The sequence below is a fragment of the Diorhabda carinulata genome, chromosome X (assembly GCF_026250575.1).
Source record: "Diorhabda carinulata isolate Delta chromosome X, icDioCari1.1, whole genome shotgun sequence".
NCBI lineage: Eukaryota > Metazoa > Arthropoda > Insecta > Coleoptera > Chrysomelidae > Diorhabda > Diorhabda carinulata.
Genome location: NC_079472.1, coordinates 23,333,469 through 23,350,317, shown reverse-complemented (window position 1 = coordinate 23,350,317; position 16,849 = coordinate 23,333,469). Strand labels below are relative to the sequence as shown.

The 16,849-nt window shown below is 32.8% G+C and overlaps 1 protein-coding gene across 2 annotated transcripts in view; it reads right to left on the bottom strand.

Moving 5' to 3' along the window:
- Nucleotides 1-16,849, bottom strand: part of LOC130901438 (extracellular serine/threonine protein CG31145) — a 210,419-nt gene that overhangs the window by 117,566 nt on the left and 76,004 nt on the right. For both annotated transcript variants that reach the window (XM_057812842.1, XM_057812841.1), the window contains one exon: nt 7,679-7,999. In XM_057812842.1, the coding sequence (XP_057668825.1) occupies nt 7,679-7,999 (321 nt within the window). The remainder of the gene's footprint in view (nt 1-7,678; nt 8,000-16,849) is intronic.

The window sequence follows — 16,849 nt, the reverse complement described above, 5'->3', positions numbered from 1 at the left end:
ATTAATATCACGTAACGTTTTATAATAAGCACTTAAAACGGTTTATTTTTATAATCAGTACTTTTGTCAAGACAAATAATGGAATGAGCAAACAATCGGATTTGTGAATTTGTTATAGCAATGCATTTTTAAAATTTTCCATAGTTTGCATAATTTATATTTTGAATTAATAAGAATCGTAAGTAAAATAAGAGCAGACACACAACACATGAGAAGCGCAATTAAGTGAATAGGGCAACTTATAATTGGTACCAAATACAAGAAGCATCAAGCTAACAAAAGGTGAATTAGAATTTACTACAACTAGTTAGTGAAAACTAAGCCATATCTTGGTACTCTTTATTAAACACTGAATAGACAGTAGCCTTATCATAAGTTAATTCTAATTCTAATTAATAAAATAGAGGATGGTCCTAGAAGTACCTGGCCTGACCTTGAGATAGCAATAGCTACTTGAAAAATTCCTCTGTATCTATACAGCATATGTTTCAAGTTTGAAGACGCCACGTTGCTTAGTATTTCTTTGGCAGCCATCAAAAATGAATTTCAGTGAATTTGTAAACATAGAAAAAATTATGTGAAACAATACTTTTATCTGAAAGGCCAACCAATATTGAAGCTGAACTAAATTCTATTCTGGCTGAGAACGAGGTAGTACGACTGCGAAGACCAGCATCGCAGTCGTCGACCAAATCGGTACTGGATAATCGTCGACTGAATGTGCGCGAGCTAGCAGACATAGAATGAATTTCAAAAAGTGCGATACATCACATATTAATTGAAAATTAGGGCATGAGAAAACTGTGCGTAAGAGGGGTACCACGTTTCCTCACAATGGAAAAAAACATCATCGAGTGTTTCACAGAAATAAAGACGAATTTTTATGGCGAGTATTATGCAAACATTTGGGCGCAAAAACTGCCGTATTTGGCTGAGAAGAAAATGAAAACTGAAACAAGAAAAAAATTTTTTAGAACCTACTCAAGCTGACGAGAGCACTCAAACTAATGAAAAAAATAAATCTGATATTTACTATTTTTGTGCAGCAGTTTTTATAATTTATTGTAATATTGCACGGTTTCAGCATGTTTTTGTTCACCCCCCACTTTTTAGCTCTATTATTCTCCTCTTCGCCTACAATAGCAGCGTCAACCTCTTGTTAATTTTTCTTTTCATCACATTCAAATTCGACATATAAATGGCTTGAAACATTATGCAGACACGACCACTTTTAATAATCAGACTACAACGCAATTATTAGGAATAGGAAACCTTATTTAAACTGTCAAAATATACTCTCTATATACTTATACAATGTTCTCTGATATCCTCTATCTCCTAGGAAGCACCATGGCACTGGGTGAGACTATATGTAATGTAGGTTTTTAATCTCAAAATGAGTACAGTCCAACGCTTAAAAAGGGCATCTAAGAAGACCGTCTTCACATAGCCTTAGCATCTTTCATGTCAGCAAGGGTTGCAGGAATATGAAGCCACTGAGCGTCTCTATACACAATTGTACTTCATATTATTTCGGTTATTGCAGACATCGACATTTTCTGGAAATTTTCAAACTCCTTGGATCAAACATACCCTAACAATATTTCCATCTTATGCCTTAAAGAAATAGTTCCATCTCTATTTCATTATGTTCTGGCAAAACTTAAAGTATTAAAAGTCAATACTTTCATGTTCAAATCGTAATGTGTTAATATGCCGGCGGCTAATGTGATTTTCTGTTACAAACAGATATAAACATCTCCATCGTCCATAACGAACTAAAACCTAGTATAACCCAGACACCAAATTGAATAAATTTTGGTATTTACATATTTATAACTATCAGTCATTTTTAATACGCCAAACATAGGTAATAACTAGCAGTTTTGTTATTCAAATTACACGCAATATTTACTTGAATCTTAATTACTACTAATAAAATGCTTAGTTTCAGAAAATATTAACTTCAAAAAGAAGTGAAATGTTTCCATCTGCTATGTCCTGACTTTGTCGATATCAGGAATGTTGTCTGAATGGGAAGAACTGAGGCATGTGGATAAAACGGAATGTCCACATTTTCATTTATTTTGTGGATCAAAAAACGTTCTAATCGTTCCTCACCATTAATTAACGCATTTTCATTTCTAAGTTGCTCATAATATTTGGAACTTATCTTCTAAGTTACCACATTAGGTTTTAACATTCCGAAGGCACTTTTTTATTTTAAAACAAAACTTAACATCGCTGCGTTAACAGGCCAGAACGCATAGTAGCATTTAACTGCTTGTCTCAAGACATAGAGGTGTGAGATATACTAGATGAATTAGATTTTTCATAAATATTTGTTTGTACAAAGATACGAGACTTGTATGTAATCAATCAATTTGAAAAAGCAACAATTAGAAAAAAGGAAAGAATCAAAAACAAACTGATTGGAAATTATAATGCAAGCAAAAAGTTGATGTTATACAGATATAAAAAGAAAAATACTGAGAACGTAGACCGAGGATGATGAGAATCATTAAAATATTGTGTAGACAACATCCATTTCCGATAATAGCACTTTATATAATTTTCCATAACTAGACTACTTTTTTCCATTTCCTTCGATATTTTGATGACTGGGTGCCGGGCCAATATTCGGACGGAGTCAATACCCTCTAACGAGTTTGTTAAGTTAAGTGACGTTGTAAATGACCTTGTAATGGTTCGAAACTTGTAAATCCCTTCATGGCCCTGGCGGGATCTACTCCCCGTCGACACATTTTCGGTACACAAGCAGGGGAGAACATCCAAAAGTTAATAAAGGACCCGCCACCTGCAGCATTATATCGATAGTCGACGGGTGGGGAGAAACGACCCCAATGGAAAACGATAAACTGTCGAAACTTATAACGATTATGATGAAATCGAGGCTGTTCGTGAAATAATTTACTTATCTCTGGATATTATCCCAAAACAATAGACACTTTCATTAACAGCGGATCTCCTTAGTTATAAAATAGTTTTGTTACACGAAGAATTGGAATAATAATTGAAAAATTTATTGATATAAATGTGAAAGTTGTTGGTTCGGAAAAACTTCAAGGTGTTTTTCTAAGTACACTTAGAGTGATTTTCAGCACAGATATAAATAGCGAACCGAGTAATTATCAGTCATAACATACGGATATATCCACCATAACGTACCAAAGAAAGAGATTTTACTGATACAATTAAATGCTCCACTAGAAATGTATCGAGTGCAGAATCAACACATTTCTGTTGAATTATCAAATTTATAACAGAAAGCTGCAAACAAGTGTATTGAAAAGTTATACATTTTCAAAGAAATACGTATAATTTCAAAGTATAACAGTATAAAACTACTTATCGATGAAAAATAAATATATTTTAAAGAATATAATTCCAGTGACTTCTATGTTATGTTAAAAGTTAGAATCCAAATTGGTTTCTTGAAGAATATAAATCGTGGCAAAAGAACCATTTATAATTATATTATATTAATTATGAGAATAAATCAGAAACATTCGAAAAGATTTCTTTCGAATTTTATTAACTGGTCCAAAGAGGCCCGTTCTTAGGCAGAAATGTGTACTGGTGTGCTTACTGGACACTGTCTGGTGAATTACTATCTAAGGAACATCTTAGAAACTCCCTACAGCTCTTGCAAGGAATGAAAGGAAACCAACAAGCACTTCCTCTGTGAGTGCGAATTTGTTCCTAAACAAAGCCTGCAGTACTTACATTCAATCTTTCTAAAGATCGGATAAGTAAGCCTCTTAGCCCACTTTGAAATACTACCTGACGTAAACAGTCCAATATATCAATAAGTTAAAGTGGTAGATTCATGACATTTATCTGATTTTATCAGACCGTCGAATTGGGCTAAAACGGATATTTGAAGCACTGAATCTTTCATACGAATGCGTTCATCATATAGTTCACGTCAATTTGGACATGAGAAAAATTGCTGCAAAATGTATCCCCAAATGTTTGAATGTTGACCAAAAACGGGCAAGGGTAGAAGCATCGATCTGTGCTCGAAACTTTGAAAACAATGTAGACTTCTTAAACCGAATTGTTACTATGGATGAAACTTGGGTACATTTCGACGAACCAGAAACAAAGCAACAATCAATGGAATGGTGATATTCTGGTTCTCCAAGACCTAAGAAGTTTCGTGTCCAAAGATCTGTTGGAAAAGTTCTTGCTTCAGTTGCTTGGGATTACCATGGATCATGTTTGATTTTTTGTATAAGGGTAGAACAATAACTGGAGATTACTATTCGATTACTGACTACTCTACGGGAAAAAATTAGAGAGAAAAGACGCGGAAAGCTATCCAAAGGTGTTTTGTGTTTGCAGGACAACGCCCCTGCACACAAATCTCATGTTGCCATGCAAAAAATTCGTGATTTAGAGTTTGAATTACTAGAACACCCCCTTATTCACCAGATTTGGCTCCGTCCGACTATAATCTCTTTCTTCAACTGAAAAACTGTTTAAAAGATCGTAAATTTTCTTCCAACGAGGAGATAATAAAAGCTGTGAAGGTCTGGTTTGCAGAGCAAGAAGAAAAAAATTTTTTAAAGTTCTAGACACGTTGCAGTTTCGCTGTAATAAATGTATCCAATTAAGAGGAGAATATGTTGAGTAATAAAATATTTTGATATTGAAATTTTGTTCTATAATAGGCCAAGAATTTTTCAATATAGCCTCGTAAATAATAATTGTCCATTGACAAAACCGAACTTTACTGATAAAAATAACAAGTCAGTTGTTGAGTGCTAATCAAACAATGCTAACAAATTTAATGAACGAAGCGAAATAATTTAACCACAATGTATTTATTGATGAGTTTGTTTAATCGACAGTGTTTGGTGATAATTCAATTATCTAATTTTGTCATACTCTGACTACAAATTCACATTATCATAAACTATTATTACTATTAATCTCTTAGGTGCGTAGTAAATAAATTAATAGTTAGTCACATCATTCAAATCAATGTATAAAGAAAATTTAGAGCACGTAATAGAAATTAACATTAAATGATACATAAAAAGACCTCCTTTTTAACCAATTCACTAACTGTATCATTTAATATAGAAAACTGAAGATTTTTCAGTTCCCTGAGTTTATTTCGTTCTTCTTCAATCCGTTAAGACGAAGAAGAACAAAAAGAAGAAAAAGAAATCAATCAGAAAAATAACTGTATAATTTTCATTGAACATGGTGAAAAAAATGAAAACCTCACCAGATATTGAAAGAAGAGCATGAAATGAATTTTCTCAATCTACTTTACTATTTATACTGAAGAATTTTGAATTATATTTGAATCATTGATACAAAATGAATAGAAACACTAACAGAACCCAATAACAGTAGTAAGTTTTTAAACAGAGCATCTAATAGATTACCTAGGCAAATAGTAGTTTTCCGAAATAAGAATTTATACGGATAAAAAAATCAATTACCGAAATAGAAAACATTTACTGAATAATTATTATTGATCGGTATTAAAATATACTTAGACATTGCACATGCATCCATTCCATGATGTTGAAACCAAACAAGCGTCATAAAATTTCAATTGTCCGAGCAAATTCAAACAAGCAAGTTTGTCCACCCAATCGTCTATCATATATCAATGAATTTTCTAGTATTTTAAACTCAGTGTTTCATTGCTAAATTGTGTCCTTACATTATTAAAATCCAACTTAAATGTTGCCCCCTTCAGGATGTTTTCTACAAAAACTTATGAACTATTTAGGCCTAGTACTTTTTATTGAAAAATTATTTGCAGCCAAAGACGTACGACAGAGGATAATGACTGTGGTAATGGTTCTCAATCATTTGGTTCTGTTTGTGAGCATCAACATCTTTTTTAACTTAATGTTCTAGGTTTGTTCTACTTTGTTCCAGAATAACAGAGGACTTTTGCAGTGTTTAAATTTCCCACCAAGTATCACAAATAGTTTTGAAATTATTTGAAATAAACTTCAATCTTGACGATTCAACGATATTTCCAATTATAGATAGAATTCCATTTTACAATATTTCTAAATCGACCTGTATTTGAAGCGAAATCGTTCTATTCATTCAAATTAACTATGATTTTATTTTTGTACTACTTTTCAGGAATTTGTTTTATGCTTTTAGTGCAAAATTTTTAAAGAGTTAGGTTGATTTTGATCATACTAAAAAGAAAATTAACTATCGATGATTCTTCCCGAGATATTCGATAGTTATTCCAATTAGATGTAAACATAACAAGACAGGTATATAGGGTGTAACATACTTGCCAATAAAGACCTTTTTTTCTTCCTTATAAATGATAATACAAGACCACATCAATTGTTTAAAAAGAATTATAAAATCAAGGTTTTCTTCATCTACACTTCCACTCAGGTCGCCTGATCTGACTCACAGGGAGCATGCTTGGAATCATTTACAAAACGCCATTGACGACCACAATCCGGGACCGGAAAATGTAGGGGATCAGAAATTATTCGAAACTACGAGCAGAAATAGAACAACATTTATTGGACAAATTGGTAGAAATCATACAATAAGTTATGCTGCTGTGAAATGAGAGTTACGAAGAATATTAGCTTCTTTTTCTTTTCCTTCCGTGTATTAGGCATAGTCGCCTGTTTTATCTTCGACATCCTTACCCTCTATCCTGCTTCAAGGTTGTCGCTCCACCTTTTTCTGGGTCGGCCGGTACTCCTTCGGCCCAATGGGGATTTATCGCGCGTTATCTTGACCAGTCTGTTGTTATCAATATGACGTATGTGCTTGTTCCTTTCTTTCTTGATAGAACCCATCAGTTGACGTCATCAATTTGGCACAATCTTCTGATGCTCTCTCTCATTTTCCTGTCCAATAGGGTTTTTCCGGCTAGCCCTTTCATCTCTGCTATTTCCAACATTCTTTTGGATTTCGCCGTTTCAGGCCGTATCTCCGCGATGTAGGTCATTATGGGTCTTACCGTGGCATCATATATTCTCGATTTGGCTTCAATTCCGATATGTTTATTTCACCATATGGTTTCGTTCAAACATGCTGCTATTCTTAAGGCTTTACTTGTTTGCCCTCTTACTTCGTTCTCTACGTCTCCAAATTCTGGTATTCTACGACTAGCTTACATCTTATCGGAGTTTTGGATGTGGTCATACACTTTGTTTTGGACGCAGATATTATCATATTGAAAGATTTAGCTAAGCAGTTAAACTCATGTAAAAGCCCTTGAAGTTCATCCTCATTTTTTGCGACTAGAACAGCATCTTCAGCGTAACATAATATTGTAATAATAATAAAATTAACTGTTGCTTAGAAATTCTTTTGTTTCATTATTTTATATTGACAATTTCCAGTATTTCAACATAAGTCAAAGAAGATTTTATAATATGGCATTGGGATTCACCATTGAATATTTTTGAGAAATGGTATTGAATTTTTTTGGTTTAATTTTTAAAATCGCATTCAATCAATATCCCAAACTTTTAAACAGCTGTTCATTAAAAATATCACTCTGATATGATTAAACTAACTTTATAAATATAATGACTTTATAAATAAATTGTGATTTTAAAGCTATCAGATTTCTAACTAAATCATAATACCAAATAATGAGGTGCAAATGATTTTTTAAAAAAAATGTATTACTTACTCTATATATAGTCGTTTCATCTCGCCGATGGTCCTCCTTTTCTTTGTCGATTTATTTTTCTGCTTGGAAACGACCGCATGTATTCTATCTATCTCATTTCGGAAGTTTTGCCTGTCATATTCGTCCAACATGATGTAATCGACAATGTCGCTAAAATCATCGTGACGATGCTGGACGGGAAGTTTTCTACCGTCTTTTTGCTTGTCATCTGGTAGAAAAGCGTCATTGGAAGCAGTAGCGATATCTTTGATACGTCCATTAAGGACAGATATATCGTTCGGAAGAGTTTCTTTGGAAAAATTTGCGCCTGTCATGGCCGCACTGAAACAACAAAATTGTAGTGAATAATAATATTCTAGACTGGACAATACTGAATTTTTTATTTTATTTTAAAATTCTATAGTAGAAGCGAGTTATAAGATTCTTATTATTATATTAAAAAAAAAATATTTTTTCTAGAAATATTGACAGCAATACTAATTTAATCACTTTATAAATGAATCATCACTCATTTATTCTGAGAAAATAGTTTGCTTATTATTATATCTAATTGCTCACAAATCAAAATAAACACATTCAGCTATGACTGAACACTATTTTATCAAATCAATATTTAAACATTTAAATTGCGAAAATAGTTATCTCCAAAATTATTTACCCTCGCATTGGAAGATGTATTCAATGAACTATCATGAAACCAAAAAGGAAAAGAATTGACAGATCCTACCTAAACAATCTATACGCTTTGCAGACGATAGTGATATTGTTGAACTTACGGACATGTTTGATGTATTTAACAGGGTAGTCAAGAACGTTGGATAAATTATAAATGTGACCAAAACAAAGATAATGAATAATTTCACCCCTGAAATGAGCATAAGAATTTGGTTCAAGGAAAGAACCATTATTAGTAACCTGAAAAGGAAGGTATCTGTCATGTATACTTCCTATAGCAGCATAGGGCTTGAAAACAATGACATTCACAGAAAAACTCGATTAAGAACAACACAGAGGGCAATGGAGAGAGAAGTGTCAATGTAAAATTTGAGGTCCAAAAATAAACCAGAGTTACCTAAATTTACCACCGAAATTGTGAAAATCGAAAAATTGGAGTATCGAGCCATCATCAAGTACCTGCATTTAAAAGGGTTAAGAGGTAAGCAGATTTCCAAAGATATGCTTAATATCCTTGGTGATCATATGCGACCGTGAAAAATTAGACTGCAAGCTTCAAAAGAGATAAATTTTTAATTGAAAGTGATGACCGATCGGGAGGGCCAGTTTCTGTGTCAGTCCCCGAAAATATCGATGCAGTTCATGACATGATTTTATCAGACCGTCGAATTGGGCTAAAACGAATATCTGAAGCACTGAATATTTCATACGAACGCGTTCATCATATAGTTCACGTCAATTAGGATATGAGAAAAATTGCTGCAAAATGGATCCCCAAATGTTTGGATGTTGACCAAAAGCATCGCCTTCGATCTGTGCTCGATTTGAAAACGATGTAAACTTCTTAAACCGAATTGTTACTATCGATGAGACTTGGGTACATTTCTACGATCCAGAAACAAAGCAACAATCGATGGAATGGCAACACTCTGGTTCTCCAAAACCTGAGAAGGATTCATTTTTTGGATAAGGGTAGAGCAATAATTTGAGATTACTATTCGACATTACTGATCACTCTACGGAAAAAAAACTAAAGAGAAAAGACTCGAAAAGCCATCCAAAGGTATTGTGTGCCCTTGCACACAAATCTCATGTTGTCATGCAAAAAATTCTTGATTTAGGGTTTGAATTACTAGAACATCCCCCTTATTCACCAGATTTGGCTCCGTCCGACTATCATCTCTTTCCTCAACTGAAAAAAAGTTTAAAAGAGCGTAAATTTTCTTTTAACGAGGAGGTAATAAAAGTTGTGGGGGTCTGGTTTGCAGAGCAAGGAGAAACATTTTTTTTAAGGTCTAGAGACGTTGCAGGTAATAAATATATCCATTTAAGAGGAGAATATGTTGAGTAATAAAATATTTTGACATTGAATTTTTATTTGGTTCTATAGTAGGCTGAGAATTTTTGAATATATCCTCGTATAGTATCCGTACGTATACGCATTGGTAAGTTGAAGTGGGTATCGCATATTGGAAAACAAGAAAAAGAAAGATGTACCATGAGGACTAAAAAATAGGGACCAAGAGAAAGCAAGAGTGAAGTAGTTAGACTCCAGAAACGCTAACGTGACGATATTAAGTGAGTAGCAGTCCGACACTGGATGCAAAGACACAATATAAAATACTGTGGAAAACATTAGGAGATATCGAAATTCAGCAACGGATGGAGCGAAGTTAAGACGAAAAGTTAACCTCACATTACGTGGAATAGTGCATAATAAAATGCGAAAACAAAAATCCATCGATATTCGTTCTATCCTCTCCTGTTCTGTATTTAGGTGTAACCGGCCTGTAAAAAAAAACAATAGAGTCGTTAATGGTACCCATTGGGATCTTCTTCAATTCTTCCTAGGCCGCCAGTGCGACTTTCATTTGAGATTGCTCGTCCCACCATTCACATGCTCTTCAAGTGCTCAATGGAATTCATATCTGGCGAATATATTGACCACGGAAAAGTTCTTGTGGGATGGAGCCTAGCATGACATTAAAATTGGCTACGAGGTCATTTCGGAGAACATAAATATTGACAGCAATAATGTTTCGAACATATCTATCTCCTGTCATAAAGTCATAAAGGAATAGGAATAACCTACATTATGCCTGCCCAAACTTCTATGGTAAAAAATAGTATTTCTGGTCGTCTTGGACTTTTACATACCGACTAGATCTAGAGCAAATCTATTTTTTTTCGGATATTTCGCACCTGAGGTAAGAGCCGGTCTCCGTATACCTGTGCCTACTTTAGAAAAACGGTTTTATGACTGGGAAGAACCTGGGCACTCTTACTAGCCCCTTAGATTGCAAATGGGTTCTAGCAAGTCGGTCATTTGTGGTAACGTGGAAATGATTCAACCATAGGTTTTTCTAAAATGTGTCCGAACAGCTGAACGTTTTGGTTCGCTCTCTACATAACCTCTTGCATTAGTTACCTACTATGCTTACTTCTACGTCATTATTCAAAGCTATTAGTTTCCTGGTACAAATGCACTATTCAGATAACTGAAGCGCTGGGAATCCCTAGCCTGTTTTTGCTCTATTGAACAATATAATTCTATTACAGATATAATTGCAAAAAAAATCAACTATCGATATGAACCACTTTGTACATATTTCGTTTTAAAGTTTACAACGGATGTCCAAGAATCTTGGCGATGTGAGTTTTTAGAAATATAAAGGAAATATGTCTAAAATAGTTGGTGCGTTCAAATTTTCGAATAACAAAATGGCGACCGCGTAAACTTAATTTATTTATTATTTATTTTGATGATAGAATATTTTTGTTCCATGCTTCGAAAATCGTGGCCTTCACAAGCATATTTATTCTGCTGCTTGATTAAAGTTCAATCTATTTGGTACTTTCGTGATATTTTTTTTGTCATCCCTTGAGAAAATAGTTACTTCTGAGGATTCATAAGAAGACTTCTTGCTCTTCAAAAACTTATTAATAGCAAATTAGATCATTAAAAGATTATAAATTGATTAATTTTTTTTCATTTAACAACAAACCAAAGAATCATAATCGGTCTCAAAATTCCTTATTGTATTATTAACAGTACCCTGATAATCATATTACATATGCTTTTCAAAATATGTGTTTTTCAGAGACCTATTCCTTTATAATTTGTAACGTAACGATTGATTTTTTAACATCTTGAGAAAACTAAAAGATTAAATAAACACAACAAATTCTAAAAAATGTGTTGATATTGGGTTTCAGAACTAGCAGGTCAATAATATGATGTCACAAACAGTAGAAAAATTCAACGAATGGACTTGCATGTAATGATTGTGAACTTTGGAAAGACTTTTGATAGTGTCAATAAAAAACGATTAGAACAGGTGATGAGAAAAAAATGGATGTCCTCAAAGCTTATTGAATTGGTAAGTATGACGGTGAACAGCTCCAAAGCCATAATGTTGATAGAGGACGGGCAAAGAAAAGTGATTCCAGTACAAACAGTTGTTTCCCAACGACTCTGTTCAACATCACAATAAACGGAGTAATAGATGAGATAGGTGTGGGAGAGACTTTATCCCAAAACAATACGCAGATAGTAGGATATGCTCAGAAGAAATTGCAGTTTATGGAGCCAGTGAAATGGGGTTGGAGGTGAATTATCAAACAGCAAAGTACATATTGGTTACTAAGAGAAGGACAAATAAAGAGATGGAAATTATTCTAGGAGGTTCTAAATTCCAAGGAATGTAAGATGAAACAATAAAGCATAAAGTGGTGGAGAGAATTAGAGAGCCCATTAAAGGTATGTGAGGTTTCTAAAGAGTTAAGAGTAGACCATGAATAGAGAATAGGAATTAAACCCGTCATTGCATATGGAAACCATGTATATTTTCGAATAAAGAAGAGAAAAATTTTAAGGAAAATACTGGGAACTGTCAAGACCGATGACAGTGATAAAGATCCTCTTCTTCTTCAACGTATTGTAGGCTTTAGGCTTGTAGTTTCCAACTTGTCATCTTTGAGATGTTGATGTCAATGAATTCATCCAACTTTTTGGAGGTGTTCCTAAAGGTCGTCGTGTCCCTTGTTTACCGTCTATTGCGATCTTTGCTAGTCTTTCTCTGGTCATCCTGCGCCATACTGGGACCTGTCAAGACCGATGACAGTGATAAAAATCCGAGATCCAAAAGGCCTGATACGGAATGTAACGTAGTGAAAGGAAGCCATATAACGGCCAAGCGGTGGACAAAAAGGACACTAGGAACAACGAGTCATGCAGGATATTGCAGCAGTGGATGTGAGGAGCTGGAGACAAGTCGTAGATGATAGAGAGAAGTGGAACAGGATAGTAAGAGAAGCAAGCGAGAATCTGTAACAGGATGGAGAGAAAACAAGAAAATTAAAAATCAGGGTAGAATTTTTGGAAACTTTTATCATGTTTTCAATTGATTTGGTTTTCCTTACTTACCCCAACTATACGTGAAAACTGATATATTAGTCTAAAACGTATACGTTATATTTGTATTTTGCGTTTATCTAATGATTTGAAAATGCTTACAGCTTTACACTTCTCTTATAATCAGTTTCTCTTTACCCAGCGTGGTTTCAAGATGTTTTGATGATCAAAGACTGGATATTGTTTAAAAAATTGAATAAATCTGTCCAATAGAGAAATTTTATTGCTTTTCATTATATTCCATTCTTAGTAGAAAATATTGCGAAACTGTCGGTAACTCATAAAGATGCAATCAACTTTAATACCTGTAGTTACTTCATTTAATTAAAGAATTATAACTCACTATATATATATATATATATATATATATATATATATATATATATATATATATATATATATATATATATATATATATATATATATATATAGTAAAATCGTTTACGATGCAATCAAAAACCCTAGAATCTTCAAAATTAGAAAGCCAATATAAAGGATCTAAAATTAATTATTCATTGACTGGACAAAATAGTTGAGTGATGGTTGTATAAAACTAACAAAATGTTGAGTAATTCTTTCAATGAGATTATTTAATCAATGTGTATTTTGATAATATCAGAATTCTCAGATATAAATTCTCCATTTAGTAACCCATGATCGTTTTTTATATATTAAAACAATAAAGTAGAGTAAAAATCCACGTAATACCACCACAAGAAAAGATTTGTCGAGTTTGATTTTTGAAAATAACCGTATGTAAAGATTAAAAAGATAATAAACGGACCTCGTAACTTCCTGTACATGTCTATAGATTGACGGAATGAAGTTGATCGATGTCTGCTTGTTGCATATTCTGACGTGCAATATGAGGACGTTCGCTATCTTTAATGTCAGAAGTCGCATGGTGCTTAAGTTTTGAGTAAGGCACATATAGACAGATTTCTGTGGCCAAATACTCGCGAATAAGAGCAACTTGTGAGGCGGCTGGTTGTCTTGATGAAGGAAAGATACTATTTTAAAATCTTTTCGTACATAATCTCCCAAACGGTCGAGTAAAAAAGAACAATTACTATTTCAATTATTTATATTATATATTAAAAAAATTGATGATTACCATTCCGAGTCCGTTCAGGCGTTCTACCCAACCGACTTGCTTAATTTTTTTTTTTTCAATGAATGGTATTGATGCACACATCAGCCATCAACCATCGGATTTCATCTAATTTTCACCATTCTCAAGTTATACTCAAATGCGATTTCCCCCTTTACATTACTTATGGGAGTCCTCAATATCTCAGGTTCTATTCAAGATAGAGACTTCGTTTTGGTTTAAGAAAACTCGCTGAAACACCCTCTTTGTTTTAAGTTTTTGAACACTTAAATCGGTTGAGTTGGAGAGGAGCTAGGCGCGGACATTCAATGTGGAGTTATGGATTTTTGTAGGTTTTTGGCAATTTTTCTACATTCAAAGATCTATATCTCAGGTTCTAATATAGCTACAGAATTCGTTTTTTTCTATTATAATGATTTCTGATACTTATTTAATGGATTCGATGCGAGCAACGCCGCGGGTAAAAGCTAGTACACCTTTTAAATACAAGGTATTGAATTCCATATAAACATGATTCATCATTTCATCCAAATTTGATATCATTCATTCGCATATCGTCAATTAAAATGCTTCTCATGCACTTTTGCACATTTTCATTTATTTTCAGATCAAATGACGTTCCTACCATTTCTCGTCCTTAACTACACAATTCCACTTCAAAATCCCTCTCATCACTTGTATACAGTCTTCAAAGTTACTATAGAATTGAAAACACAATTCCGCTATATTTGATTTGTTTTCTCATTCTGTTTGATATCTCCATATCTATTTCTCCGTCTTGTGTGAAAATGACAAAAGTTGTCACTCGTATCTATTCTTTATCCTTTCATTATTAAATCTTTTTCATGTTCATTTGTTTGATTTATCGATTAATGTGATAAGTATTTCTTCTCTCTACTATATTTTCTTTTCTATTTTAAGTTCCTTAATATGTATGTTATCTATCGTTTGTTTCTATTTTCTATATGTACTTTGATCCTCCTCCATTCCGTCATCAATGTTATTACCTTATCTTTGTCTCGGTGATTCTCGTAAATGTTTGTAAGCCAACTGCTCTTTAGTTTTCGCACATTTTATATGTTGTGGTATCGATTGATTTTCTTCCCTGTCTCTGGATACTTAATCTGTGTTTCATGCTATATTGAATAGTTTTAATATCCATTCCTTTATTGTTTGTCTTGAATAATCCGCTTCTATGTTGCCTCCTCCTCACGCTTCCCCTGTTTTGATTTTCCCTATCGCATGATTTCCTGTCTTCTTTTTCCTCTTCTGTATTTACTGTGTTTTATATTATTTTTTATCTCTTATTCTTATTATTTCCTTTCTTTTCCATCCTCTCATTGCTCTGATTTTGGTACTTATCTAAAAATCATCCCTATCGACTTGGAGTTGTGAAGGGTAATAAAATAAGTGTACTGAACATAAAAAATTATCCCTTGTTAAATAAATAGAGAGGGTTAAAGAATAAAAATTTGACATTTTTACGTGGAATTAACGTTAACAAAATTTTATTTGAAAATATATTAACAAAAAATACAGCTAAATAGTGAAAATATTATGTGAAAAATATATGAAATTAATTCAGTGAAATTATGAACAATTATAATTGTTAATTGACGTAGCAATAAGTCATTATTATTTTATAATAAAAAAATACATATTGAAAAATTGAAAATTCTATTTTTTTATGATAAAATGGTGTTGAAAACTGATTAGTGTGTGACGGGGGGTGTTAAAAGACCATGGAAAAATGTTGTATAAATAGTGTTCTTGAGAAGAACCTAACCTAACCTAATCTAACCTAACTTAACCTTATCTAACCTAACCTAACTTAAAAACAATGACCGACGGCTAATTCCACCTTCCTTATATTGTAATTACCTCCCTCTAACACCCCCACAACCCCAAGTCGATAGGGGGTGGAAGATGATTTTTATATAATTACTCTGATTTAATTAGAAAAGATCTGTTATTGTTTTTATAGTTATTTGATTGTTCCGAATTGTTCCCATGGTTTCTATTTTGCTTCTTTAATTTCTTTCTTGGCTTTGTTTCTTATTATTTTTTATTAATATATTATTTATTGAAAAATCACTTATTGACTCTCATAGCACAAAATATATCCGACGTAATTAATTTGTGTTATTTTATATAAATTAATTAATATTATTGTTTAATTACACCTCGTAGTTCAACTTTAATTCTATCTCATTTAAACAAATATTTACTTGCACTCTCCAAAAAAGAAAATTAAACTAATTTATTTTTTTCTTCATCATTACATTCTAAACATACTGTGGTTTTGTTAATCGATAAAAGTAATTCAAATTCATGGAGTAATCTCCGCTATAAATATTTATTAGATTAAATAAATGACCTTTTGGCTGCTTAGTATACTTGTGTTTAGTAATTAACACATCACTAAAAACCATATCAATATTTGCTTATCAAAATTCAGTGGTTTTGTTATTATAGAACTGAATGCAATCAAAACAACTTAATTATTTGTAGATTGCTTTATCTGACACATTTATGTAACTTTTGTCTATAGAATAATAGTTCATCGTTTCGAAATATTCACCTCATGAGCCAATTGCTGAAAGAAAAATTATTAGTACCATTATAACTTCGTGTATATCAATAAGATAACCTGGGCGTCAAATAAATTTTTTGTGAATAGTTGCAAGGAAAAAATTTTTTATGAAAAGTTGCTCAAAATAAGGAGAAATAATGCGATCAAAAAATTTATCTAGCTTTCAGATAAAGTAGAATTACCATCTCGTTCACGACATGGACGTGAAGACGGTGCTGTTCGCTATAAGTATAAAATTTAGCAAAAAGCGGGATTTGTTTGAAGTTTCTTTTTTTCACAGCGGCGATTTGTTTGGATTGTTTTTATATATAATTTCTAAGAAGGCCTTTTTATTCGTTTGTTTGTTTGTTTACTTTCTAGAATTCCAGAAATTCCTTA